At 46.5% G+C, this 27,998-nt stretch overlaps 1 protein-coding gene across 2 annotated transcripts; it reads right to left on the bottom strand.

Moving 5' to 3' along the window:
• Positions 1-417: 417 nt before the first annotated feature.
• On the bottom strand, positions 418-27,587 carry LOC138771166 (nuclear receptor subfamily 1 group I member 3-like). Of its 2 annotated transcripts, none has more exons than XM_069950696.1 (9): positions 27,479-27,587; positions 11,515-11,762; positions 9,392-9,522; positions 7,014-7,207; positions 5,986-6,209; positions 5,250-5,395; positions 1,945-2,061; positions 1,694-1,799; positions 418-745 (listed from the first exon to the last, which is right to left on the bottom strand). In XM_069950696.1, exons 2-9 carry the CDS (start codon positions 11,760-11,762, stop codon positions 610-612), a joined length of 1,302 nt encoding a protein of 433 aa, XP_069806797.1. In that variant the 5' UTR covers positions 27,479-27,587; the 3' UTR covers positions 418-609. The 2 variants fall into 2 exon arrangements, with proteins under 2 accessions (XP_069806797.1, XP_069806796.1); XM_069950695.1 differs by lacking the exon at positions 27,479-27,587 and adding an exon at positions 20,293-20,381.
• Between the last annotated feature and the right edge of the window lie 411 nt (positions 27,588-27,998).

The raw sequence follows: 27,998 nt of genomic DNA, 5'->3' as shown, positions 1-27,998 counted from the left end.
AACAAAAGCTTTATAGGTATTGCAACAAAATGTGCATGTGCCGCACCCCGGTGGTGATGCCTCCAAGGTGAAACCATTGATCGGTCTCTGCCTCTTATAGCTAACGTTTCGGCTTTGCCTCCAGCTCTGTGTACATTGTGCGGTGTGGCGGCTGCGCCAGCAATCTGATTGTACAAGATAAAAAGATTTGATTGGTGGAATCAACCAGCAACTAAACTCTGTACAAGGAGGCGGCACTGATGGCCGCCATTTATAAGTCTTTTCTTCCCCTGAGAAATGGCTTCCTGAGTATTAAGTGGCTGATAGCAGAGAATAATAGATGTCCATGGCTGAGGTCGGTATCCGGGGGTGATAGAGGACATCACAGGTCACCGAGTCTATGTACGATTACTAAGAAGCCCTAAAGGCTGGGGAGATAATACTGAAGGCCGAGTCGCCATCTTGGTGTCTCCCCCCACCAGACATCGGCCCAGGGCTCCGGGTCTGGGATAAATGGGAGAAGGTATAAAACCTAATGTGTTCATTCCTTACAGGCGCCACTGCCGCGAGTTGTCCATTGTGTGTCACATGGGCGGTCACATGATCAGTTCCTGTTTTGTCTGCCACTTCTCAACTGAAAATCTCCTTCATGAGGGGCGTCATGGCGTCCTCCATAACGTTCTGTATGTGGACCATCTGCTTGGCATTCTCTTCATTCAAGGTGCGGAGTTCTGCCAACATGGACAGGAGCTTAGCAAACAGGAACCTAGGGGGAGGAGCCAACACTGATATTAGTCACAGCCCTGCCCCTGTATATCATGTGTATAGAGGTAGTCACAGCCCCGCCCCCTATATATCATGTATATAGAGAGGTAGTCACAGCCCCGCCCCCTGTATATCATGTGTATAGAGAGGTAGTCACAGCCCCGCCCCCTGTATAGCCTGTGTATAGAGGTAGTCACAGCCCTGCCCCTTGTATATCATGTGCACAGAGAGGTAGTCATAGCCCCGCCCCCTGTATATCATGTGTATAGAGGTAGTCACAGCCCCGCCCCCTGTATATCATGTGTATAGAGAGGTACTCACAGCCCCGCCCCCTGTATATCCTGTGTACAGAGAGGTAGTCACAGCCCCGCCCCCTGTATATCATGTGTATAGAGAGGTAGTCACAGCCCCGCCCCCTGGATGGCATTATTTATAGAATAATATTTTCTTCTTATATTCTCTGACACATAGCCAGGAGAGGATGATGTGCAGCTCAGTGATTGCACTGTTATTGTATTATATAGTGGGTGGGGGTCTCGGGCACACAGAGCCCCTCACACACATCACTGCCCGCTGAGCTGGAATGGATCAGGATAATGCAGAATATTCCCGCCAGCAGTAACTGTACAGGAGAGAAGCGTCCCAGGACACAAAGCCGAGATGGCGTCCATTATCTGAGAGCAGAGGGAGAGGTTATCAGGGTATATAGGCCTGGGGGGCACAGGACACAGTCTATGGGACCCCCTCCACAATGTGGGCCTGTAGAATCTGTGTAATGGCAGAGCAGTATGTGACTAGACTAGAGCAATAGGGGGCACTGTCTGTGGAGGGTGACAATACGGAGGTCCTGCCTGTCATAGATGTTTTAGGGGCTATGGGCACAATGATGGGGCACCAGCCGGGGCAGTCACCTCCATAGCCAGGCTCCTCCCACATGCCAGTGTGTTACCTGCTGCCCGGTAGCTGGTGGTGGTAATCGATGTAATACTTCAGGGTCATGGCTATCGTCTCCTGGATCTTATCAATATGGTTGTGTTCAATGACGCCCGGCCGGTCTGTAGAGAGAGGATGGGATATATAATAGACCAGACTGTAAGATCTCACATGGTGGTCTCCACCTACGCCCGGTTCCCAGCCCACCACACCCAGTGTATAGTTGGCACCATGTGCTGTATACACCTGAGTCTCTGCTCTATATACCTGGGGAGAAGAGCGCCAGCGCCTGCATCAGGACGTATTCGGCCTCGTGAAGCATTAGCTTGCGGAGGGTGATGTGGAATTTCTGTAGCGGCTCCAAGAAGACGCGCTGGAAGCCGGCTGTGTGCGAGAAACGGGAGAGAGGATACTGGTATTAGAGAAGTGTATCGGGGGCGTCCTGTAATCACATTGCCTCCCCCAAGATGGAGGTCCTGAAGGTAAAGTGACCAAAGAGATGAAAGACTTGTCCATGCTGATCAGGAACAAGTGATAACAAACCATCGCTAAAGGGTCTGGACTCCACCCATGGGGCACACATGGGGGACGTTCTAGGCTATTATTCCGGGAGGGGTCCAACAGCAAGGATCAGGCTAAGAGTAAAGTGTATGACAGTCCACAGGTCTGAAGGCACCACTGTATACGAACATGTGATAATACGGAAAGCGCAACTGGACACACCAGTGCAGTACTGTCTATATCAGTGGAGAAAAGAAGTATTTGATATGCTGCCGATTTTGCAAGTTTTCCCACCTACCCAGGTGTAATATTGGTCGGTAACGTCACCTGAGAGACAGAATCGATAGAACATTCCGGATAATCACATTGTAGGTTTTACAAAGAATTATTCTGCATTTTATTACATGAAATAAAGATTTGATCAGCACGACTGACCAGCAAGAATTCTGCCTCTCACAGAGCTGTTATTTCTCTATAAGAAGCTCCTCCTACTCCGCCCTCATAACCTGGATTACCTGCACCTGTTTTATCTTGTATATATCTGTATAATAATCACCTGTCCACACATTCATCACACTCCAACCTCTCCACCATGGCCAAGACCAAAGAGCTGTCTAAGGAGACCAGGGACAAAACTGCAAACCTGCACAAAGCTGGGATGGGCTACAGCACGATAGGAAAGCAGCTTGGTGAGAAGACAACAACTAGCGCAATTATTAGAAAATCAAAGAAACACAAGATGACTGTCAATCTTCCGCAGTCTGGTGCTCCATGCAGGATCTCGCCTCGTGGGGTAAGGAGGGTTCTGAAAAAGATCAGGAATCAGCCCAGAACTGCACGGGAGGACCTGGTCACTGACCTGAAGAGAGCTGGGACCACAGTCTTATAAATTACTGTTGGTGACACAGTACACTGTCATGGATTATAATCCTGCAGGGCACACCAGCCCCCGCCCTCAGACCAGCACATGTCCAGGCCCGGGTGATGTCACCAATGACCATCTGGATGATCCACAGCAGACATGGAGAAGGTCATGTGATCAGATGAGACCAAAATACAACTACGACTTTATTATCAAATCCACTTGCCGTGTTTAGAGGAAGAAGAAATATGAGAACAACCCCAAGAACACAGTCCTAACTGTGAAGCATTGGGGGGGGGGGGAGGTTCTTTTCTGCTAAGGGGGACAGGGCAACTGCAATCTAAAGAAGGGAGGATGGGTGAGACATGTAGGTGAGATTTTATCCGTCTTCCAGCTGACCCGATCCAACCAAAGAGGAAACCCACAGCCGGGACAACTAAGGAGGAAACCCACAGCCGGGACAACTAAGGAGGAAACACACAGCCGGGACAACCAAGGAGGAAACACACAGTCGGGACAACCAAGGAGGAAACACACAGCCGGGACAACTAAGGAGGAAAAACACAGCCGGGACAACTAAGGAGGAAACACACAGCCGGGACAACTAAGGAGGGAACACACAGCCGGGACAACTAAGGAGGAAACCCACAGCTGGGACAACCAAAGAGGAAACCCACAGCCGGGGCAACTAAGGAGGAAACACACAGCTGGGACAACCAAAGAGGAAACCCACAGCCGGGGCAACTAAGGAGGAGACACATAGCCGGGACAACCAAGGAGGAAACACACAGCTGGGACAACTAAGGAGGAAACCTACAGCCAGGACAACCAAGGAGGAGACCCACAGCCAGGACAACCAAAGAGGAGACCCACATCCGGGACAGCCAAGAAGAAGACACACAGCCGGGACAAACAAGGAGGAGACCCACGCCCGGGACAGCCAAGGAGGAAACCCACAGCCGGGACAACATAGGAGGAGACCCAAAGCCGGGATAACATAGGAGAAGACCCACAGCCAGGACAACCAGGGAGGAAACCCACAGGAAAGCTGGGACAACTAAGAAGAAAACCCACAGCCGGGACAACTAAGGAGGAGACCCACAGCTGGGACAACCAAAGGGGAGACCTACAGCCGGGACAAACAAGGAGGAAACTCACAGCCGGGACAACCAAGGAGGAAACCCACAGCCGGGACAACCAAGGAGGAAACCACCGGCCAGTACAACCAAGGAGGAAACCCACAGCCGGGACAACTAAGGAGGAGACCCACAGCCGGGACAACCAAGGAGGAGACCCACAGCCGGGACAACCAAGGAGGAGACCCACAGCCGGGACAACCAAGGAGGAGACCCACAGCCGGGACAACCAAGGAGGAAACCCACAGCCGGGACAACCAAGGAGGAGACCCACAGCCGGGACAACCAAGGAGGAAACCCACAGCCGGGACAACCAAGGAGGAAACCCACAGCCGGGACAACCAAGGAGGAAACCCACAGCCGGGACAACCAAGGAGGAAACCCACAGCCGGGACAACCAAGGAGGAAACCCACAGCCGGGACAACCAAGGAGGAAACCCACAGCCGGGACAACCAAGGAGGAAACCCACAGCCGGGACAACCAAGGAGGAAACCCACAGCCGGGACAACCAAGGAGGAGACCCACAGCCGGGACAACCAAGGAGGAGACACACAGCCGGGACAACTAAGGAGCAGTTCCAGAAGCATTTCTTGGTCCTGTAGTGGCCTAGCCGATCTCCACAACTGAAATCTTTGGAAGGCGCTGAAACTCAATGTTGCCCAGTGACGGTCCAGAAACCGCAAAGATGTGGAGAAGATGTGTATTGAGGGGGACACAATCCCTGCTGCAAACCTGGTCAAGACCCCCAGGAAACGTCCGACCTCTGTAACTGCACACAAATCTTTCTGCACCAAATAGCAACTTCTCTTCTTCTATTGTATCACCCCCTTATTTCACGGAATAAAATGCAGAATAATTATTTATAAACCCTACAATGTGATTATCTGGAATGTTCTATAGATTCTCTCCCTCAGAAGAGAAGTTACCGACCATAAATATAAGCGCCAACATCCCCCCCCCTTATGAGTGTGTATATACCTACCTCTCCATTCTATGTGGAGGATCAGATACTCTTTCCCCCACTGTAAGTGAATGGTATGACTATGGGCACCTCCAGATGGCACATACTTACTCATGACACCGAGCTCTATGCTGAACTTAATACGTCCGCACTCCCATATGTTGGTCTCCAGGTTGAAGACTGTGTTAAACTGCAAGTGGGAGACTTCCATTGTGGCTCCTTTCAGCAGAGAGATCTGGTCGTCTATGGTCAAAGCTCTGATAGGAGAGAAGGTCATATAATGAATGTCCTGGAGGAGATGAGTGTAAGAGGTTGTCACAGCCTCTCCGACAGCAGAATAGTGAGTGCAGCTCTGGGGTATAATAGAGGATGTAACTCAGGATCAGTAATGTAATGTATGTACACAGTGACTTTACCAGCAGAATAGTGAGTGCAGCTCTGGAGTATAATACAGGATGTTACTCAGGATCAGTAATGTATGTATGTACACAGTGACCTCACAAGCAGAATAGTGAGTGCAGCTCTGGAGTATAATACAGGATGTAACTCAGGATCAGTAATGTAATGTATGTACACAGTGACCCCACCAACAGAATAGTGAGTGCAGCTCTGGGGTATAATACAGGATGTAACTCAGGATCAGTAATGTAATGTATGTACACAGTGACTTCACCAGCAGAATAGTGAGTGCAGCTCTGGAGTATAATACAGGATGTTACTCAGGATCAGTAATGTAATATTATCTATTATAATAATATAGTATATAGTAATGTAATATGATCTATTATATTACTTTATAAAGTCCCGCTCTGTACACTGAACCCACGTGCAGACTATGAGGACTCACCGGAAGTCCGGGATCTCCTTGGCGAAATTGATGACTTGGTGAATCATATAAGTGCTGAGGTCTGCAAAATGTGGGACCTCCTTCAGAGTTTCCCCTTCAATGACGCAGCCAGAAATGTGTTGTGGGGTGGGAGACTGATCCACGGCCCCCGGACTAGACTCCCGAGAGGACAACGACCCATTCTGCTTAAAGTTTTCCCATTCGACCCTTAAAATAGGCTGTGGCTGAAAAAGATATACATGTAATACTGATTGTCATCCACTAGATGGAGATTTTCTTGAATGTATCATACAAACAATCTCACAGCACAATGGCCGCTCCCACTGACCATGGCACTACCCTGAAATCCTGCCAGTGTGCGGTAATAGAGGGCATCTCTGTGGATTCCCGTACATGCGGAGCTCTACACAACATCTGCTGCTGAAAATACACTTTAAAAAGTCAGATGATTTTCCCCTTTAAGTCGGGTGGAGATTCCCATCTGTTATAACAGCAAACGGGGTCAGGTTATCTCCCAATCTCCAGCTAATAAGTCACATAGTGGAGATGGAGGATCCTGTGCCATCTGGCTGTGGTCGCCTAGTGCCACCGATTTGTACTCAATGTTCCTGCCAAGAAATTGCTCCTGGGTTACTGATTACCGATGAAGGTTTCTACACGATATCACACAAGCTCAAAGGTCGTGCTGGGTGAGCGGGTGGCAGATATGGAGGGCGGCACCATGAAGTAGCATAGAAGTCTGGGGCTACGGTCACATATAACACGCTGATCAGTATTTAGCCAAAACCAGGAGAGAAACCCACACAGAGACAACTATATATAACTATAATGGAAAGATCAGCCCTGTTCCTGGGGTTAGGACCCAATCCTGGTTTGGTTTAAAGATACTATGTGTTACCCCGGCCTTAGATACAGCAGTTCTGCAGACGTTATCACACATGATAGGATTAGATACACTGGTTCAGTAGGATTAGATACACTGGTTCAGCAGGATTAGATACACTGGTTCAGCACGCAGCGCCCCTCACCCTGTAATCCACAAAATTTTCCAGACTGGTATCAAAGTGTTTCCTGTAAGCGTCAATGAGGATTGAGATCAGCTGATTCTGCTCCTCGCTCAGGGATTTCGCCTCCTCCACCTGCGGTATCCTCTTCAAACGTTCCTGCTTCTTCCTCATTCTCAGCTCACGTCGCGCCATCAATGCGTCCTCCGACAGAATCACTGTGAATCACACACCATGGAGAGATGACATATATTTAAAGGGAGACTCCATACTGAATCCATAATCCCCTTTTATACACCTTGGTTTTTCACGTATGCTTCCACATCACACACCTTGTACTTTACACCTTGTACCGGAAAAAAACAGACGGATGAGCTGTCCTCAGGATAGGTCATTGGTCACTGATCAGCGAGATGCCGACATCCAGCACCCCCGTGATCAGCACCCACCCAGACTACACACAGAACAGGGCAGAAGCAGCTGTCCGCCCAGAATACCCCTTTAAAGCATTCATAATAAAGGCGAATATCTGACAACCAACACGCCTGTCCGCGTAGTAGGACACTGCAATTGTTTTCAGTATCTATATCTTATTATTTTATATTGTTGTTTTTACATTTTTACCCTTATTATGTTACTTCTGGTATTATGTCGCTGTTGCCTTCATCATACGTCTTGCCTTTAGACTTTCTATTGTTATAACATGCAGATCATTGTGTAATCCTGGACTATAACTACTGCAATCATTATATAACGCTGCTCAGGCCGGGACATGTCCTGGGATAAACCCTCACATCAATACTTCACTCATTTCTGCACTAAGCTGGGATCTTCTGCCTGAGAGCAATAACATTATAATGATCCTGCACCCCCTCCCACCATTTCCTGAGGATCTGTAGGCCTCTACACCATGTGATCAGCTGAGGATCTGTAGGCCTCTACACCATGTGATCAGCTGAGGATCTGTAGGCCTCTACACCATGTGATCAGCTGAGGATCTGTAGGCCTCTACACCATGTGATCAGCTGAGGATCTGTAGGCCTCTACACCATGTGGTCAGTTGAGGATCTGTAGGCCTCTACACCATGTGATCAGCTGAGGATCTGTAGGCCTCTACACCATGTGATCAGCTGAGGATCTGTAGGCCTCTACACCATGTGATCAGCTGAGGATCTGTAGGCCTCTACACCATGTGATCAGCTGAGGATCTGTAGGCCTCTACACCATGTGATCAGCTGAGGATCTGTAGGCCTCTACACCATGTGATCAGCTGAGGATCTGTAGGCCTCTACACCATGTGATCAGCTGAGGATCTGTAGGCCTCTACACCATGTGATCAGCTGAGGATCTGTAGGCCTCTACACCATGTGATCAGCTGAGGATCTGTAGGCCTCTACACCATGTGATCAGTTGATGACAGTATATCTTTGTTCATTGGCTGATTACACAGGAAAACATTTTCCTAAAGGGGCTATCCAGCGCTACAAAAACATGGCCACTTTTGCCCCACTCTTGTCTCCAAGCTCCATTTACTTCAATGGAACTGAGTTTCAAAACCCACCCAATTTGGAGACAAGAGTGGTGCAAAAGTGGCCATGTTTTGTAGGGCTGGATAACCCCTTTAAAGTGACTGTACCACCAGGCCCAGGCTGAAGCACTGGAGGCAGCCGACCCACCCTTAGTGGGAGGAAACCCTAGCCCCTCTATGATAGGGTTCCATTGATTCTAAAGGAGTCATGTCATGGAGGGGCTGGAGTTTCTTCCTACTAAGGGTGGGTCGGCCGCCTCCGATGCTTCAGCCTGGGCCTAGTGGTACAGTCACTTTAAGGCTGGGTTCACACACAGTATATTTCAGGCAGTATTTGGTCCTCATGTCAGGTCCTCATAGCAACCAAAACCAGGAGTGGATTGAAAGCACAGAAAGGATCTGTTCACACACTGTTGAAATTGGGTGGATGGCCGTCATATAACAGTAATTAACTGCTTTTATTTCAATACAAAAGCTGTTGTTTGCCATTAAATGACGCCCATCCACTCAATTACAACATTGTGTGAACAGAGCCTTTCTGTGCTTTCAATCCACTCCTGGTTTTGGTTGCTATGAGGACCTGACATGAGGACCAAATACTGCCTGAAATATACTGTGTGTGAACCCAGCCTAAAGGGGTTATCCAGCGCTACAAAAACATGGCCACTTTCCCCCTACTGTTGTCTCCAGTTCAGGTGCGGTTTGCAATTAAGCTCCATTTACTTCAATGGAACTGAGTTCCAAAACCCCAGCCAAACTGGAGACAACAGTAGGTGGAAAGTGGCCATGTTTCTGTAGCGCTGGATAACCCCTTTAAGGTCCATCATGTCTTCCCTATGGGGAGGGGGGTATCCACCCGCCCCGGAGAACTTACTGTCTTTCCTCATCCCCACCTCCAGACATTTCTGCAGGCGGCAGGCCTGGCACCTTCTCCGCTTGGCTTTGGTGACTGGGCAGGAGCGGGTGAAGGGACAGGTGAAGGACAATCCTTTAGTCATGGAGCGCCTGAGGAAAACATGGAGGAACAGACATACATAAAATATAATACAATATACCGTAACATTATCACTGTAATATAACCGTACAATAACATGATATAATACAGACATACCGTGCTATAATACAATACCATATACCGTAACATTATCACTGTAATATAACTCACCGTACAATAACATGATATAATACAGACATACCGTGCTATAATACAATACCACATACCGTAACATTATCAATGTAATATAACCGTACAATAACATGATATAATACAGACATACCGTGCTATAATACAATACCACATACCGTAACATTATCACTGTAATATAACTCACCGTACAATAACATGATGTAATACAGACATACCATGCTATAATACAATACTATATACCGTAACATTATCAATGTAATATAACCGTACAATAACATGATATAATACAGACATACCATGCTATAATACAATACCACATACCGTAACATTATCACTGTAATATAACTGTACAATAACATGATATAATACAGACATACCATGCTATAATACAATACCATATACCGAAACATTATGGGTGCCTTCACACCTACCGGATCAGCAGCGGATCTCACTTCTGCGAATTCGGAGCGAGATCCACTGCGGATCTGGTACCATTCACCTTAATGCTAGCACATACCCGCAGCGGGATTGACATCCATCATCCCTGCAGCCCGCACGCATCCCTGATCGCCGCCCGCCCGCATCCCCCATCATCCCTGCAGCCCGCACGCATCCCCGATCGCCGCCCGCATCCCGAATCATCCTCACAGCCCGCCCGCATCATCCCAGCAGCTGCGCCGAGGAGCAGGTAATGTATGCTCTCAGCGGCGGCCGGCGGGCTGCGGGGATGTGTCAGAGGTAACAGAGAGAGACCTGACAGCTGAGAGAGGAAGGACTGAGCCCAGACAGGACCCCCCAGCTCCTGTGTGTCCAGTGAGGAGGATCCTGCCCCCCCCCCCGTGAGATCCTTCCTAAATGCTGCTGCTCCATGTTGGAAACCTGGACTGAGCCTGGTGTGTAGATCAGCAGCAAAAGAGTGAGTAACCCTTTGTATCCTGGCTGGTGAAGCTGTGACTGGACAGTGACAAATAAAGATCCACAGCTTAGAACTTCTTGGATCTGTTCTGTTCACAAGAGCTGTGACCTGGTGGATTGTTCCAGATACAACTCCTTTGTTATTAAGTGCACCAACAACTTCTAAAGCGCGCCAACGTCCGCGGCAACTGGGCCCCAGCGTATAGACATTTATCTTACTATATGGCTGCAGCCTCACTTATTACATATAGTCAGTGTGGATGTATGTGCCGGCGGCCTGGTGTGCAGTGACTGTGTGTGATGAGAGTCACCTCCTAGAGTCTAAATTGTTGTAGTGCTCACACTTGTCACCCTTTTTACCAAACAACCCCCCTTCTTGCAAATAAAGTGTTCAACTTTCAGGGGGAGAGTTCTGTGTTGCCACATTTATTTTTATGTCATATCCATTCCCTGTTTATTCATACCCCATTGTCAAGCCCAGTATTGATTTTACCAAGCATTAAATTGGTTCCTGTTTCCATGTTACTTCTCTCTGTGAGTATATCACTTATAGTGTATTGAGTGTGTACCGAGCTAGGTGGGGGTTTCCTGAGTCAGCCCCTGGCAGAAGAGTGACAACCTCCTGCATACCAAGCAAGCTCTTGTCAAGACTCAGGTGGAGGCACTGCGCTGAGTGAGAAGGTGAAACAAACCAAAACCCCCCTCCTTACACTGGAATCTCCATTAGGGGGTGTTACAATACAATACCATATACCGTAACATTATCACTGTAATATAACCGTACAATAACATGATATAGACATACTGTGCTATAATAAAATACCATATACCGTAACATTATCACTGTAATATAACCGTACAATAACATGATGTAATACAGACATACCATGCTATAATACAATACCATACACCGTAACATTATCACTTTAATTTACCTGAAGAATCCCTTACAGCCCTCGCAGGTCAGGACATGGAAGTGGTAGCCATTGGCCTTATCCCCGCACACAGAGCACAGTCTCTCCTCAGCGTCGGGGTCATTGTCTTCACTCTCTCCTGTCCTGAGGTTCAATGTGGAGACCCCCAGAGACCCACAGCTGCTGTTACTGTCCTCCTCATACCCCGGGAACATGGCCGAGCCCCAGTCTGTCTGGATGATGGACGGATCTAGTCCTTGTCTATTCATCTGGAGAGCGGGAGAAAACGGGTAACATTATTACTGCTGTCAACCAGCCAGAGAGGTAGTCATAGCCCTGCCCCCTGTATATCATGTGTATAGAGAGGTAGTCATAGCCCCGCCCCCTATATATCATGTGTATAGAGTGGTAGTCAAAGCCCCTCCCAGTGTATATCATGAGTATAGAGAGGTAGTCACAGCCCCGCCCCCTGTATATCATGTGTATAGAGAGGTAGTCACAGCCCCGCCCCCTGTATATCATGTGTATAGAGAGGTAGTCACAGCCCCGCCCCTGTATATCATGTGTATAGGGAGGTAGTCACAGCCCCGCCCCCTGTATAGAGAGGTAGTCACAGCCCCGCCCCCTGTATATCATGTATATAGAGGTAGTCACAGCCCCGCCCCTGTCAGTACAGCTGATAGCTTATAGTATAATATGTCTGCCTCCTCTGCAGTCATGGAATCGGATATAAGTGGCAGCAGTATGTCAGTCTATGGTCGGCCGCGGCCGTGTTATATAAGGTGACATAACCCAGGTAAACATTTCATTCAGTCTCCCGTATTTACATTCAGCAGTGACCTTTAACCTGAAGCATGGGTGAGATCACATGACATACACGGCGGAGACAGCGCCCGCACACAGTCACATTCCTTTACAGAATATTCGACATGAGTGATTGTTCTGCATGATGTATCCGCCTGATAATCTGGAAGCTTCTCGCCGTGCCGCTCTGGATTATTGGAATTTCCCATTGTGCTTTGTCTAGCAGCGGATAATGGGGGTATTACACCTCTCCATGATGACTGTGCACGGGGCGGCCTTCCAGATCACTACTCTCACAGCTCATGTAATATTCATACCCCGAGCTCAACCTGGAGGGCCCCGGAATGTTCTCACTAATTCTGGGTCGCCGTCTACTTAACCCTGCAGCTCCTGGGTGGAAAAAATAAGATGCATCTCCAGGGAATCGTTTGCCTTAAAGGGGCACTCTGGAGAGAAAAAACATTTCCAAACCAACTGGTGTCAAAAAGTTACACAGATTTATACAAAAATCTCCAGTCTTCCAGTACTTATCAGCTGTTGTATGTCCTGCAGGAAGTGGTGTATTCTCTCCTGTCTGACACAGTGCTCTCTGCTGCCATCTCTGTCCATGTCAGGAACTGTCCAGAGCAGGAGAGGTTTCCTATGAGGATTTGCTACTACTCTGGACAGTTCCTGACATGGACAGAGGTGGCAGCAGAGAGCACTGTGTCAGGCTGGAAAGAATACATCACTTCCTACAAGACATGCAGCAGCTGATAAGTACTGGAAGATTTTTAAATAGAAGTAAATTACAAATCTGTATAACTTTCTGACACCCGTTGATTTAAAATCAGTGATTCTTCTCCAGAGTGGGGAGTAACGTTCACTGTACCAGGACCTTCATGGGCTTCAGGCCAGGCCTAGTATCTATGTGACGGCCAATCCACCAGCTACAGTCCCCCACCATCATATCTCCTCATCACTATACACAGCAGTAATGTCCGACTCTGGATTATCTAACTCTACAGGCTGAGACCACTGACTCATGTATCTCAGCTCTGACTCATGTATCTCAGCTCTGACTCTTGTATCTCAGCCCTGACTCATGTATCTCAGCCCTGACTCATGTATCACAGCTCTGACTCATGTATCTCAGCCCTGACTCATGTATCTCAGCCCTGACTCATGTATCTCAGCCCTGACTCATGTATCTCAGGCCTGACTCATGTATCTCAGCCCTGACTCATGTATCTCAGCCCTGACTCATGTATCTCAGCCCTAAATCATGTATCACAGCTCTGACACATGTATCTCAGCCCTAACTCTTGTATCTCAGGCCTGACTCATGTATCTCAGCCCATCATACACAATGAGAGCGGCTGACGCCCATGGTTTACAGTCAGGCCAGCTCATGTCTGTACATCTGCCCGGTATGAGAGAGGCCCGAACAAGCATCAGCCTGTATACATATATACCTGTGCTGAGTACACAACAGGGCCACAAGTGAAGGAATAGCAGAGCCGTCTGTGTCCCATCTGACCTCCCAGTCACCCCTCGGCAGCCATATTAGTATGTTATATAACAGTTATATATGACCCCCCCCCCCCATATAGTGGGAGTTATGTGGTGTCGGTCACAGTCTGCTGACAATGCAGGCCTCTCCCCCCGCCATACTCTTCCCACCTGTCTGTGACCTGTCATAGTGAATACCACAGAACCAGATCCCCCACATTCACCACCACAAGCCGCCACCTCTGTGCACAGTACGGTACAATGGAGGAGGTAAAAGAACCGTCCCAGCCTACAGCCCCGGCGTACACACAAACACGGACAAATACCGAAACATATCTGTATACACATAAGTAACACACATACATAGAGAGAGAGATAGACCCCTGAGGGTCCTGGTACAACCCGGGGGCCCATAGAGCATCCGCCAATCAACTGCACCCCCTGGGGCCCCTGATAGAGTCCTGGTAGACCCGGGGGCCCATAGAGCATCCGCCAATCAACTGCACCCCCTGGGGCCCCTGGTACCACATACAACTGTACATTTTATTTTAAGAGTTATTATTAAATTAATATAATTATTCCCCCCAGATCCCCCAGTACACACCAGTATAAAACCTTCTAATCATATGATACAGGCACAGACATCACTCAGCATGACCTGGCACAGCTGCACATTAATCTCTGCTCCTTCATTGTCTGTTTACAGATCAAACAATCAATAATTCATTGGAAGCGGCTCAGAAATTACTGCAAATCCAATGATAAAAGAACCTGTTCATTATGTGACCCTGACCGCTCACCCCGTACATCACCCGCCACCTGTAATAGCTGCCATCAGCTGAACTTATGGAAGGATATATATCACCGACATGAGTCATGTGACACCAGTGACATCACCGCTCCCCACATATAAGTGATATATTACAGCAGTGACATCACCGCTCCCCACATATAAGTGATATATTACAGCAGTGACATCACCGCTCCCCACATATAAGTGATATATTACAGCAGTGACATCACCGCTCCCCACATATAAGTGATATATTACAGTGACATCACTGCTCCCCACATATAAGTGATATATTACAGCAGTGACATCACCGCTCCCCACATATAAGTGATATATTACAGTGACATCACCGCTCCCCACATATAAGTGATATATTACAGTGACATCACCGCTCCCCACATATAAGTGATATATTACAGTGACATCACCGCTCCCCACATATAAGTGATATATTACAGCAGTGACATCACCGCTCCCCACATATAAGTGATATATTACAGCAGTGACATCACCGCTCCCCACATATAAGTGATATCTTACAGCAGTGACATCACCGCTCCCCACATATAAGTGATATCTTACAGCAGTGACATCACTGCTCCCCACCTATAAGTGATATATTACAGCAGTGACATCACCGCTCCCCACATATAAGTGATATCTTACAGCAGTGACATCACCGCTCCCCACATATAAGTGATATATTACAGCAGTGACATCACCGCTCCCCACATATAAGTGATATATTACAGCAGTGACATCACCGCTCCCCACATATAAGTGATATATTACAGTGACATCGCCGCTCCCCACATATAAGTGATATATTACAGTGACATCACCGCTCCCCACATATAAGTGATATATTACAGTGACATCACCGCTCCCCACATATAAGTGATATATTACAGCAATGACATCACTGCTCCCCACATATAAGTGATATATTACACCAGTGACATCACCGCTCCCCACATATAAGTGATATATTACAGCAGTGACATCACCGCTCCCCACATATAAGTGATATATTACAGCAGTGACATCACCGCTCCCCACATATAAGTGATATATTACAGTGACATCACCACTCCCCACATATAAGTGATATATTACAGCAGTGACATCACCGCTCCCCACATATAAGTGATATATTACAGTGACATCACCGCTCCCCACATATAAGTGATATATTACAGTGACATCACCGCTCCCCACATATAAGTGATATATTACAGCAGTGACATCACCGCTCCCCACATATAAGTGATATATTACAGTGTCATCACCGCTCCCCACATATAAGTGATATATTACAGTGACATCACCGCTCCCCACATATAAGAGATATATTACAGTGACATCACCGCACCCCACATATAAGTGATATATTACAGTGACATCACCGCTCCCCACATATAAGTGATATATTACAGCAGTGACATCACCGCTCCCCACATATAAGTGATATATTACAGCAGTGACATCACCGCTCCCCACATATAAGTGATATCTTACAGCAGTGACATCACTGCTCCCCACCTATAAGTGATATATTACAGCAGTGACATCACCGCTCCCCACATATAAGTGATATCTTACAGCAGTGACATCACCGCTCCCCACATATAAGTGATATATTACAGCAGTGACATCACCGCTCCCCACATATAAGTGATATATTACAGTGACATCGCCGCTCCCCACATATAAGTGATATATTACAGTGACATCACCGCTCCCCACATATAAGTGATATATTACAGTGACATCACCGCTCCCCACATATAAGTGATATATTACAGTGACATCACCGCTCCCCACATATAAGTGATATATTACAGCAATGACATCACTGCTCCCCACATATAAGTGATATATTACACCAGTGACATCACCGCTCCCCACATATAAGTGATATATTACAGCAGTGACATCACCGCTCCCCACATATAAGTGATATATTACAGCAGTGACATCACCGCTCCCCACATATAAGTGATATATTACAGTGACATCACCACTCCCCACATATAAGTGATATATTACAGCAGTGACATCACCGCTCCCCACATATAAGTGATATATTACAGTGACATCACCGCTCCCCACATATAAGTGATATATTACAGTGACATCACCGCTCCCCACATATAAGTGATATATTACAGTGACATCACCGCTCCCCACATATAAGTGATATATTACAGTGACATCACCGCTCCCCACATATAAGTGATATATTACAGTGACATCACTGCTCCCCACATATAAGTGATATATTACAGCAGTGACATCACCGCTCCCCACATATAAGTGATATATTACAGTGTCATCACCGCTCCCCACATATAAGTGATATATTACAGTGACATCACCGCTCCCCACATATAAGTGATATATTACAGTGACATCACCGCTCCCCACATATAAGTGATATATTACAGTGACATCACCGCTCCCCACATATAAGTGATATATTACAGTGACATCACCGCTCCCCACATATAAGTGATATATTACAGTGACATCACCGCTCCCCACATATAAGTGATATATTACAGTGACATCACCGCTCCCCACATATAAGTGATATATTACAGCAGTGACATCACCGCTCCCCACATATAAGTGATATATTACAGCAGTGACATCACCGCTCCCCACATATAAGTGATATATTACAGTGACATCACCACTCCCCACATATAAGTGATATATTACAGCAGTGACATCACCGCTCCCCACATATAAGTGATATATTACAGCAGTGACATCACCGCTCCCCACATATAAGTGATATATTACAGTGACATCACCGCTCCCCACATATAAGTGATATATTACAGTGACATCACCGCTCCCCACATATAAGTGATATATTACAGCAGTGACATCACCGCTCCCCACATATAAGTGATATATTACAGCAGTGACATCACTGCTCCCCACATATAAGTGATATATTACAGCAGTGACATCACTGCTCCCCACATATAAGTGATATATTACAGTGACATCACCGCTCCCCACATATAAGTGATATATTACAGCAGTGACATCACCGCTCCCCACATATAAGTGATATATTACAGCAGTGACATCACCGCTCCCCACATATAAGTAAAATATTACAGTGACATCACCGCTCCCCACATATAAGTAAAATATTACAGTGACATCACCGCTCCCCACATATAAGTGATATATTACAGCAGTGACATCACTGCTCCCCACATATAAGTAATATATTACAGTGACATCACCGCTCCCCACATATAAGTGATATATTACAGTGACATCACCGCTCCCCACATATAAGTGATATATTTCAGTGACATCACCGCTCCCCACATATAAGTGATATATTACAGCAGTGACATCACCGCTCCCCACATATAAGTGATATATTACAGCAGTGACATCACCGCTCCCCACATATAAGTGATATATTACAGTGACATCACCGCTCCCCACATATAAGTGATATATTACAGTGACATCACCGCTCCCCACATATAAGGGATATATTACAGCAGTGACATCACCGCTCCCCACATATAAGTGATATATTACAGCAGTGACATCACCGCTCCCCACATATAAGTGATATATTACAGTGACATCACCGCTCCCCACATATAAGTGATATATTTCAGTGACATCACCGCTCCCCACATATAAGTGATATATTACAGCAGTGACATCACCGCTCCCCACATATAAGTGATATATTACAGCAGTGACATCACCGCTCCCCACATATAAGTGATATATTACAGTGACATCACCGCTCCCCACATATAAGTGATATATTACAGTGACATCACCGCTCCCCACATATAAGGGATATATTACAGCAGTGACATCACCGCTCCCCACATATAAGTGATATATTACAGCAGTGACATCACCGCTCCCCACATATAAGTGATATATTACAGTGACATCACCGCTCCCCACATATAAGTGATATATTTCAGTGACATCACCGCTCCCCACATATAAGTGATATATTACAGCAGTGACATCACCGCTCCCCACATATAAGTGATATATTACAGTGACATCACCGCTCCCCACATATAAGTGATATATTACAGTGACATCACCGCTCCCCACATATAAGTGATATATTACAGTGACATCACCGCTCCCCACATATAAGTGATATATTACAGTGACATCACCGCTCCCCACATATAAGGGATATATTACAGTGACATCACCGCTCCCCACATATAAGTGATATATTACAGTGACATCACCGCTCCCCACATATAAGTGATATATTACAGTGACATCACCGCTCCCCACATATAAGTGATATATTACAGTGACATCACCGCTCCCCACATATAAGTGATATATTACAGCAGTGACATCACTGCTCCCCACATATAAGTGATATATTACAGCAGTGACATCACCGCTCCCCACATATAAGTGATATATTACAGTGACATCACCGCTCCCCACATATAAGTGATATATTACAGCAGTGACATCACCGCTCCCCACATATAAGTGATATATTACAGCAGTGACATCACCGCTCCCCACATATAAGTGATATATTACAGCAGTGACATCACCGCTCCCCACATATAAGTGATATATTACAGCAGTGACATCACCGCTTCCCACATATAAGTGATATATTACAGTGACATCACCGCTCCCCACATATAAGTGATATATTACAGTGACATCACCGCTCCCCACATATAAGTGATATATTACAGTGACATCGCCGCTCCCCACATATAAGTGATATATTACAGCAGTGACATCACCACTCCCCACATATAAGTGATATATTACAGCAGTGACATCACCGCTCCCCACATATAAGTGATATATTACAGCAGTGACATCACCGCTCCCCACATATAAGTGATATATTACAGTGACATCACCGCTCCCCACATATAAGTGATATATTACAGTGACATCACCGCTCCCCACATATAAGTGATATATTACAGCAGTGACATCACCGCTCCCCACATATAAGTGATATATTACAGTGACATCACCGCTCCCCACATATAAGTGATATATTACAGCAGTGACATCACCGCTCCCCACATATAAGTGATATATTACAGCAGTGACATCACCGCTCCCCACATATAAGTGATATATTACAGTGACATCACCGCTCCCCACATATAAGTGATATATTACAGCAGTGACATCACCACTCCCCACATATAAGTGATATATTACAGTGACATCACCGCTCCCCACATATAAGTGATATATTACAGCAGTGACATCATCGCTCCCCACATATATGTGATAAATTACACCAGTAACATCATGAATGCCGCCATCTTGGATATGGGCAGGTTTTTGCCAGTGTGATGCTGGTAATGTAGCAGATGAGAGAAGATAAGGGCTGTATTGGAAATCGATTGCCGCAGGTCAAATTTGCAATATTATTTAAGGCTCAAAACTGATGAAAAGTTCCTAAGGATTGGATCCAGCGCTGAGCTCAGTGTTCAGCACCATGGAGAACTCATTGAACACATGACATAGCTGTACATCACAGGGAACGCTTGTTGTTTCACCTTTCTTTGTTATTGTCAGATATTGCGGCAATCAGATATATCCGACCGTTGTCGCTATCGGCCACTGAGTGCAGGATAATAGGGAGATTTCCTGTATATGATAGAGGTCAATATAAGAGATGAGACAGGACTCACCTGGGATCAGGTCTCATGGCTGGGCACCTACACACCTGACAGCTCCGTCCTGACAACCACATCCTCTCTGCTACACCGCCAAGCTATCGCTATACAGGGAGCGGAATGTGACCTTTACCCATTGTAAAAGAAGCCATGGGTATAAACTGAGATGGAATTCACAACGCTGCCTAATACTGCCATCCACTGCTGGAATAACATCACTATACAGATACAGTACTATACACTGCCTATATAATACCGCCATCCACTGCTGGAATAACATCACTATACAGATACAGTACTATACACTGCCTATATAATACCGCCATCCACTGCTGGAATAACATCACTATACAGATACAGTACCATACACTGCCTATATAATACCGCCATCCACTGCTGGAATAACATCACTATACAGATACAGTACTATACACTGCCTATATAATACTGCCATCCACTGCTGGAATAACATCACTATACAGATACAGTACCATACACTGCCTATATAATACCGCCATCCACTGCTGGAATAACATCACTATACAGATACAGTACCATACACTGCCTATATAATACTGCCATCCACTGCTGGAATAACATCACTATACAGATACAGTACTATACACTGCCTATATAATACTGCCATCCACTGCTGGAATAACATCACTATACAGATACAGTACCATACACTGCCTATATAATACTGCCATCCACTGCTGGAATAACATCACTATACAGATACAGTACCATACACTGCCTATATAATACCGCCATCCACTGCTGGAATAACATCACTATACAGATACAGTACTATACACTGCCTATATAATACTGCCATCCACTGCTGGAATAACATCACTATACAGATACAGTACCATACACTGCCTATATAATACCGCCATCCACTGCTGAAATAACATCACTATACAGTACCATAAACTACCTATATAATACCGCCATCCACTGCTGAAATAACATCACTATACAGTACCATACACTGCCTATATAATACTGCCATCCACTGCTGAAATAACATCACTATAAAGATTCAGTACCATACACTGCCTATATAATACCGCCATCTACTGCTTGAATAACATCACTATACAGTTACAGTACCATACACTGCCTATATAATACCGCCATCCACTGCTGAAATAACATCACTATAAAGATTCAGTACCATACACTGCCTATATAATACCACCATTTACTGCTGGAATAACATCACTATACAGATACAGTACCATACACTGCCTATATAATACCGCCATTTACTGCTGAAATAACATCACTATACAGTACCATACACTGCCTATATAATACCGCCATCCACTGCTGAAATAACATCACTATACAGTACCATACACTGCCTATATAATACCGCCATCCACTGCTGAAATAACATCACTATACAGATACAGTACCATACACTGCCTATATAATACCACCATCCACTGCTGAAATAACATCACTATACAGATACAGTACCATACACTGCCTATATAATACTGCCATCCACTGCTGAAATAACATCACTATACAGATACAGTACCATACACTGCCTATATAATACCGCCATCCACTGCTGGAATAACATCACTATACAGATACAGTACCATACACTGCCTATATAATACCACCATCCACTGCTGAAATAACATCACTATACAGATACAGTACCATACACTGCCTATATAATACTGCCATCTACTGCTGGAATAACATCACTATACAGATACAGTACCATACACTGCCTATATAATACCGCCATTTACTGCTGGAATAACATCACTATACAGATACAGTACCATACACTGCCTATATAATACCGCCATTTACTGCTGGAATAACATCACTATACAGATACAGTACCATACACTGCCTATATAATACCGCCATCCACTGCTGAAATAACATCACTATACAGATACAGTACCATACACTGCCTATATAATACCGCCATCCACTGCTGAAATAACATCACTATACAGATACAGTACCATACACTGCCTCTATAATACCGCCATCCACTGCTGGAATAACATCACTATACAGATACAGTACCATACACTGCCTATATAATACTGCCATCCACTGCTGGAATAACATCACTATACAGATACAGTACCATACACTGCCTATATAATACTGCCATCCACTGCTGGAATAACATCACTATACAGTTACAGTACCATACACTGCCTATATAATACCGCCATCCACTGCTGGAATTACATCACTATACAGTTACAGTACCATACACTGCCTATATAATACCGCCATCCACTGCTGAAATAACATCACTATACAGATACAGTACCATACACTGCCTATATAATACTGCCATCCACTGCTGGAATAACATCACTATACAGATACAGTACTATACACTGCCTATATAATACCGCCATCCACTGCTGGAATAACATCACTATACAGATACAGTACCATACACTGCCTATATAATACCGCCATCCACTGCTGAAATAACATCACTATACAGATACAGTACCATACACTGCCTATATAATACTGCCATCCACTGCTGGAATAACATCACTATACAGATACAGTACTATACACTGCCTATATAATACCGCCATCCACTGCTGAAATAACATCACTATACAGATACAGTACCATACACTACCAAACAATTGGACAGCATTATATAGTGGTAAATAACGGTCACATACAGCATGCCTATACTATGGTCATGTATGTGTCACAGAACATTATCATATATCGCCTGACTACTAATTATAGTACCATATAGTGGCTACATCCACATGATACGTCTATAATACATACAGTGCTGCACAGCGCCCTTATAATACTGCCAGTCACTACTCATGGAACAGGAACATATAAGAGCTACATAATGCCGCCACCCGGTGCAGTGACCACAGTCAGCGCCAGGAGACAAGTGTGTGCGTGTGTGTGTGTGGGGGGGGGGGGGGGGCAGGGGGGTAGATGCCCCTAATGCTGGAGGGACTCAGGCAATTGCCCAACTTATCAGCGCTGTGTAATCTGCACCCACAGAGGATAGGCAGTGGCGGTCTTTGACACCAAGCACCCCAAGCGATCGCTTGGGGCCCCCAACATCCAGGGGGGCCCCCATTGCCCGCTCTTGTACTCAAGTCCGCTGGACAGGGCCGCTGCCCCGCTCGCTGCTGCCATCTGAACTGTAACTATGAGCAGTCGTAATGAGCGCTCATAGTTACATGCAGCAGCACTGACAGGGCGGGAGACATTGGCTCCCTTCCTGTCAGTCACTCTTGTGGCCGCAGGAAGGGTTTTCCCTGCGGTCACAAGTGGCAGCCTTGTCCTTGTGGTGCCGGCGCTCCAGTGACATCACTGGAGCATCGGCGCCAGGACAAGGGATGTGCGGCCTCTTGTGACCGCAGGGACAACCCTTCCTGCGGCCACAAGAGTGAAGAGAAGAGGAGACGCCCGGACCCAGGTGAGTATAAGTGTTTGTTTTATTGTGTTATATACTATATGGGAGGGGGAGCACACAGGGGTCTGTTTAACTGGGGGAGCACACATCGGGGGTCTATATAAATGGGGGGAGCACACAGGGGGCTATATAACAGGGGGAGCACACAGGGGGGCTATATAAATAGGGGGAGCACACAGGGGGGCTATATAAATAGGGGGAGCACACAGGGGGGCTATATAACAGGGGGAGCACACAGGGGGGCTATAGACTACTGGGGCTTCACACAAGGGGTCTATATACTACTGGGAACAGCACACAGTGGATCTATATACTACTTGGGGCAGCAGAATGGGGTCTATATACAACTTGGAGAGCACACAGGAGGTCTATATCCAAGTGGGGGACCACGCAGGGGGGCTATATACTACTGGGGGAGCACACAAGGGTCTATATACTACTGGTGGGGCACACAGGGGGTCTATATACTACTGGGGGAACATACAGGGGGTCTATATACTACTTGTGAGGCACACAGGTGGTCTATATATAACTGGGGGAGCACACAGGGGTCTGTATACTACTGGGGCAGCACACAAGGGGTCTATATAATACTGGTGGGGCACACAGGGGGTCTATATACTACTGGGGGAACCACACAGGGGGTTTATATACTACTGGAGGAGCACACAGGGGTCTATATCCAAGTGGGGGAGCACACAGGAGGTCTATATCCAAGTGGGGGAGCACACAGGGGGGCTATATACTAGTGGGGAAGCATACAGGGGGTCTATATACAACTGGGGCAGCACACAGGAGGTCTATATACTTCTGGGGAGCACACGGGGGGCTATATATAACTGAGGGAGCACACAGGGGTCTATATACTACTGGGGGAAGCAAACAAGGGGTATATACTACTGGGGGCAGGACACAAGAGGTATATACTATTGGGGGCAGCACACAAGGAGTATATATTACTGGCGGTAGCGCACAAGGGGTATATACTACTGGGGGCAACACACAGCGGTCTATTGTTTTGGAACGCGTGTCGAGGGGGGGGAGGCCCCGGACATAACTTCGCTTGGGGCCCCAGAAATGCCAAGACCGCCCCTGAGGATAGGTAGGAGATATAAGGGGGGACCCTACAGATTATTATTACCAAACACAACAGCCAGAACATGCAAAGCTGCACTGTATGTCACATCAACACAACCATATTTGTACAATATATACAACCATATATATATATATACATGTACAACCATATCTGTACAATATATACAACCATATTTGTACAATATATACAATCATATATATATATACATGTACAACCATATCTGTACAATATATACAACCATATATATATACATGTACAACCATATCTGTACAATATATACAACTATATATATATATATATATATATATAAAATATATATATATATATATATCACCTGTACAATCATATCTGTGCAACCAAACCTGTACAATATGTCATCTGTACAATATTAACAATCATATCTGTGCAATTTATACAACCATATGTATCTCATCTGTACAATCATATCTGTACAATATATACATCCATGTGAACGTCATCTGTACAATCCTGTATATATCACCTGTACAGTGACGTGTTGCAGCAGGTCGCAGGGTTTGATGTCACCTGTAATTACCTACATGACACATGTGACCCCTGTCACCTCCAGCCTGTACAGTAGGGGGGAGTATACAGCTTTTCAGCTACAGTGTTTACATATATATATACATATACATATACCACACACATACAGTATATACACACACCCACACATATACAAACACACACACACACACATATATATATACACGTGCTGCAGAAACAGCCCCATATATACACAGGTAGAGTGTGTACAGGTGTGCGGTGCTCAGGCTCCTACATGGCTGCCCCTTACCTGTGTACCTGGGGTCTTACCTGTGTATTTGGGGGTCTTACCTGTGTATCTGGTGGTCTTACCTGTGTGTGTGGGGTCTTACCTGTGTATCTGGGGTCTTACCTGTGTGTGTGGGGTCTTACCTGTGTACCTGGGGTCTTACCTGTGTGTGGGGGGTCTTACCTGTGTATCTTGGGTCTTACCTGTGTACCTGGTGGTCTTACCTGTGTGTGTGGAGTCTTACCTGTGTGTGTGGGGTCTTACCTCTGTATCTGGGGTCTTACCTGTGTATCTGGGGGTCTTACCTGTGTGTGTGGGGTCTTACCTGTGTGTGTGGGGTCTTACCTGTGTGTGGGGGGTCTTACCTGTGTGTGTGGGGTCTTACCTGTGTATCTGGGGGTCTTACCTGTGTGTGTGGGGTCTTACCTGTGTGTGTGGGGTCTTACCTGTGTGTGGGGGGTCTTACCTGTGTATCTGGGGTCTTACCTGTGTATCTGGGGGTCTTACCTGTGTGTGTGGGGTCTTACCTGTGTACCTGGGGTCTTACCTGTGTACCTGGGGTCTTACCTGTGTGTGTGGGGTCTTACCTGTGTGTGTGGGGTCTTACCTGTGTATCTGGGGTCTTACCTGTGTGTGGGGGGTCTTACCTGTGTGTGTGGGGTCTTACCTGTGTATCTGGGGGTCTTACCTGTGTGTGTGGGGTCTTACCTGTGTGTGGGGGGTCTTACCTGTGTGTGGGGTCTTACCTGTGTATCTGGGGGTCTTACCTGTGTGTGTGGGGTCTTACCTGTGTGTGTGGGGTCTTACCTGTGTGTGGGGGGTCTTACCTGTGTGTGTGGGGTCTTACCTGTGTATCTGGGGGTCTTACCTGTGTGTGGGGGGTCTTACCTGTGTGTGTGGGGTCTTACCTGTGTGTGGGGGCTCTTACCTGTGTGTGGGGGGTCTTACCTGTGTGTGTGGGGTCTTACCTGTGTATCTGGGGGTCTTACCTGTGTGTGTGGGGTCTTACCTGTGTATCTGGGGTCTTACCTGTGTATCTGGGGTCTTACCTGTGTGTGGGGGGTCTTACCTGTGTACCTGGGGTCTTACCTGTGTGTGGGGTCTTACCTGTGTATCTGGGGTCTTACCTGTGTGTGTGGGGTCTTACCTGTGTATCTGGGGTCTTACCTGTGTATCTGGGGTCTTACCTGTGTGTGTGGGGTCTTACCTGTGTACCTGGGGTCTTACCTGTGTGTGGGAGATCTTACCTGTGTATCTGGGGTCTTACCTGTGTATCTGGGGTCTTACCTGTGTGTGTGGGGTCTTACCTGTGTGTGGGGTCTTACCTGTGTACCTGGGGTCATACCTGTGTATCTGGGGTCTTACCTGTGTGTGTGGGGTCTTACCTGTGTATCTGGGGTCTTACCTGTGTGTGTGGGGTCTTACCTGTGTGTGGGGTCTTACCTGTGTACATGGGGTCTTACCTGTGTATCTGGGGTCTTACCTGTGTGTGGGGGGTCTTACCTGTGTACCTGGGGTCTTACCTGTGTATCTGGGGTCTTACCTGTGTGTGTGGGGTCTTACCTGTGTATCTGGGGTCTTACCTGTGTGTGTGGGGTCTTACCTGTGTATCTGGGGTCTTACCTGTGTACCTGGGGTCTTACCTGTGTACCTGGGGGTCTTACCTGTGTACCTGGGGTCTTACCTGTGTATCTGGGGTCTTACCTGTGTACCTGGGGTCTTACCTGTGTACCTGGGGGTCTTACCTGTGTACCTGGGGTCTTACCTGTGTATCTGGGGTCTTACCTGTGTACCTGGGGTCTTACCTGTGTACCTGGGGTCTTACCTGTGTACCTGGGGGTCTTACCTGTGTGTGTGGCGGGCGTCTGTGTCGGCTCCCCCCATGTAATCGGCTGCAGAACCCCGAGTGTCAGATACAACATTACAGAATACCCACAATGCCAATGGGAATGAAGTCAGACCTGCCCGTCCTGTCAGTACAGAATAGCCTGTACCTGTGCCCCCTCCCACTCCGCTGCTGGGTAAACACTGCACACCACCTGCACGGGGAGTGTCACCCACTCCATACATGGACTACAACTCCCAGCCAGCCCTCAGCACAACTCATACTCATATCATGTGTCACAGTGTGTTACATAGGACTGCAGGTGACATCTACTACATTATATGTACTCAGAGATATCACTGTGTTATCTGTGGTGTTACATAGGACTGCAGGTGACTACTACATTATCTGTACTCAGAGATATCACTGTGTTATCTGTGCTGTTACATAGGACTGCAGGTGACTACTACATTATCTGTACTCAGAGATATCACTGTGTTATCTGTGCTGTTACATAGGACTGCAGGTAACTACTACATTA

This window comes from Dendropsophus ebraccatus, chromosome 13 (genome assembly GCF_027789765.1).
Source record: "Dendropsophus ebraccatus isolate aDenEbr1 chromosome 13, aDenEbr1.pat, whole genome shotgun sequence".
Lineage (NCBI taxonomy): Eukaryota > Metazoa > Chordata > Amphibia > Anura > Hylidae > Dendropsophus > Dendropsophus ebraccatus.
This window is presented reverse-complemented; position numbering and strand designations above follow the sequence as displayed.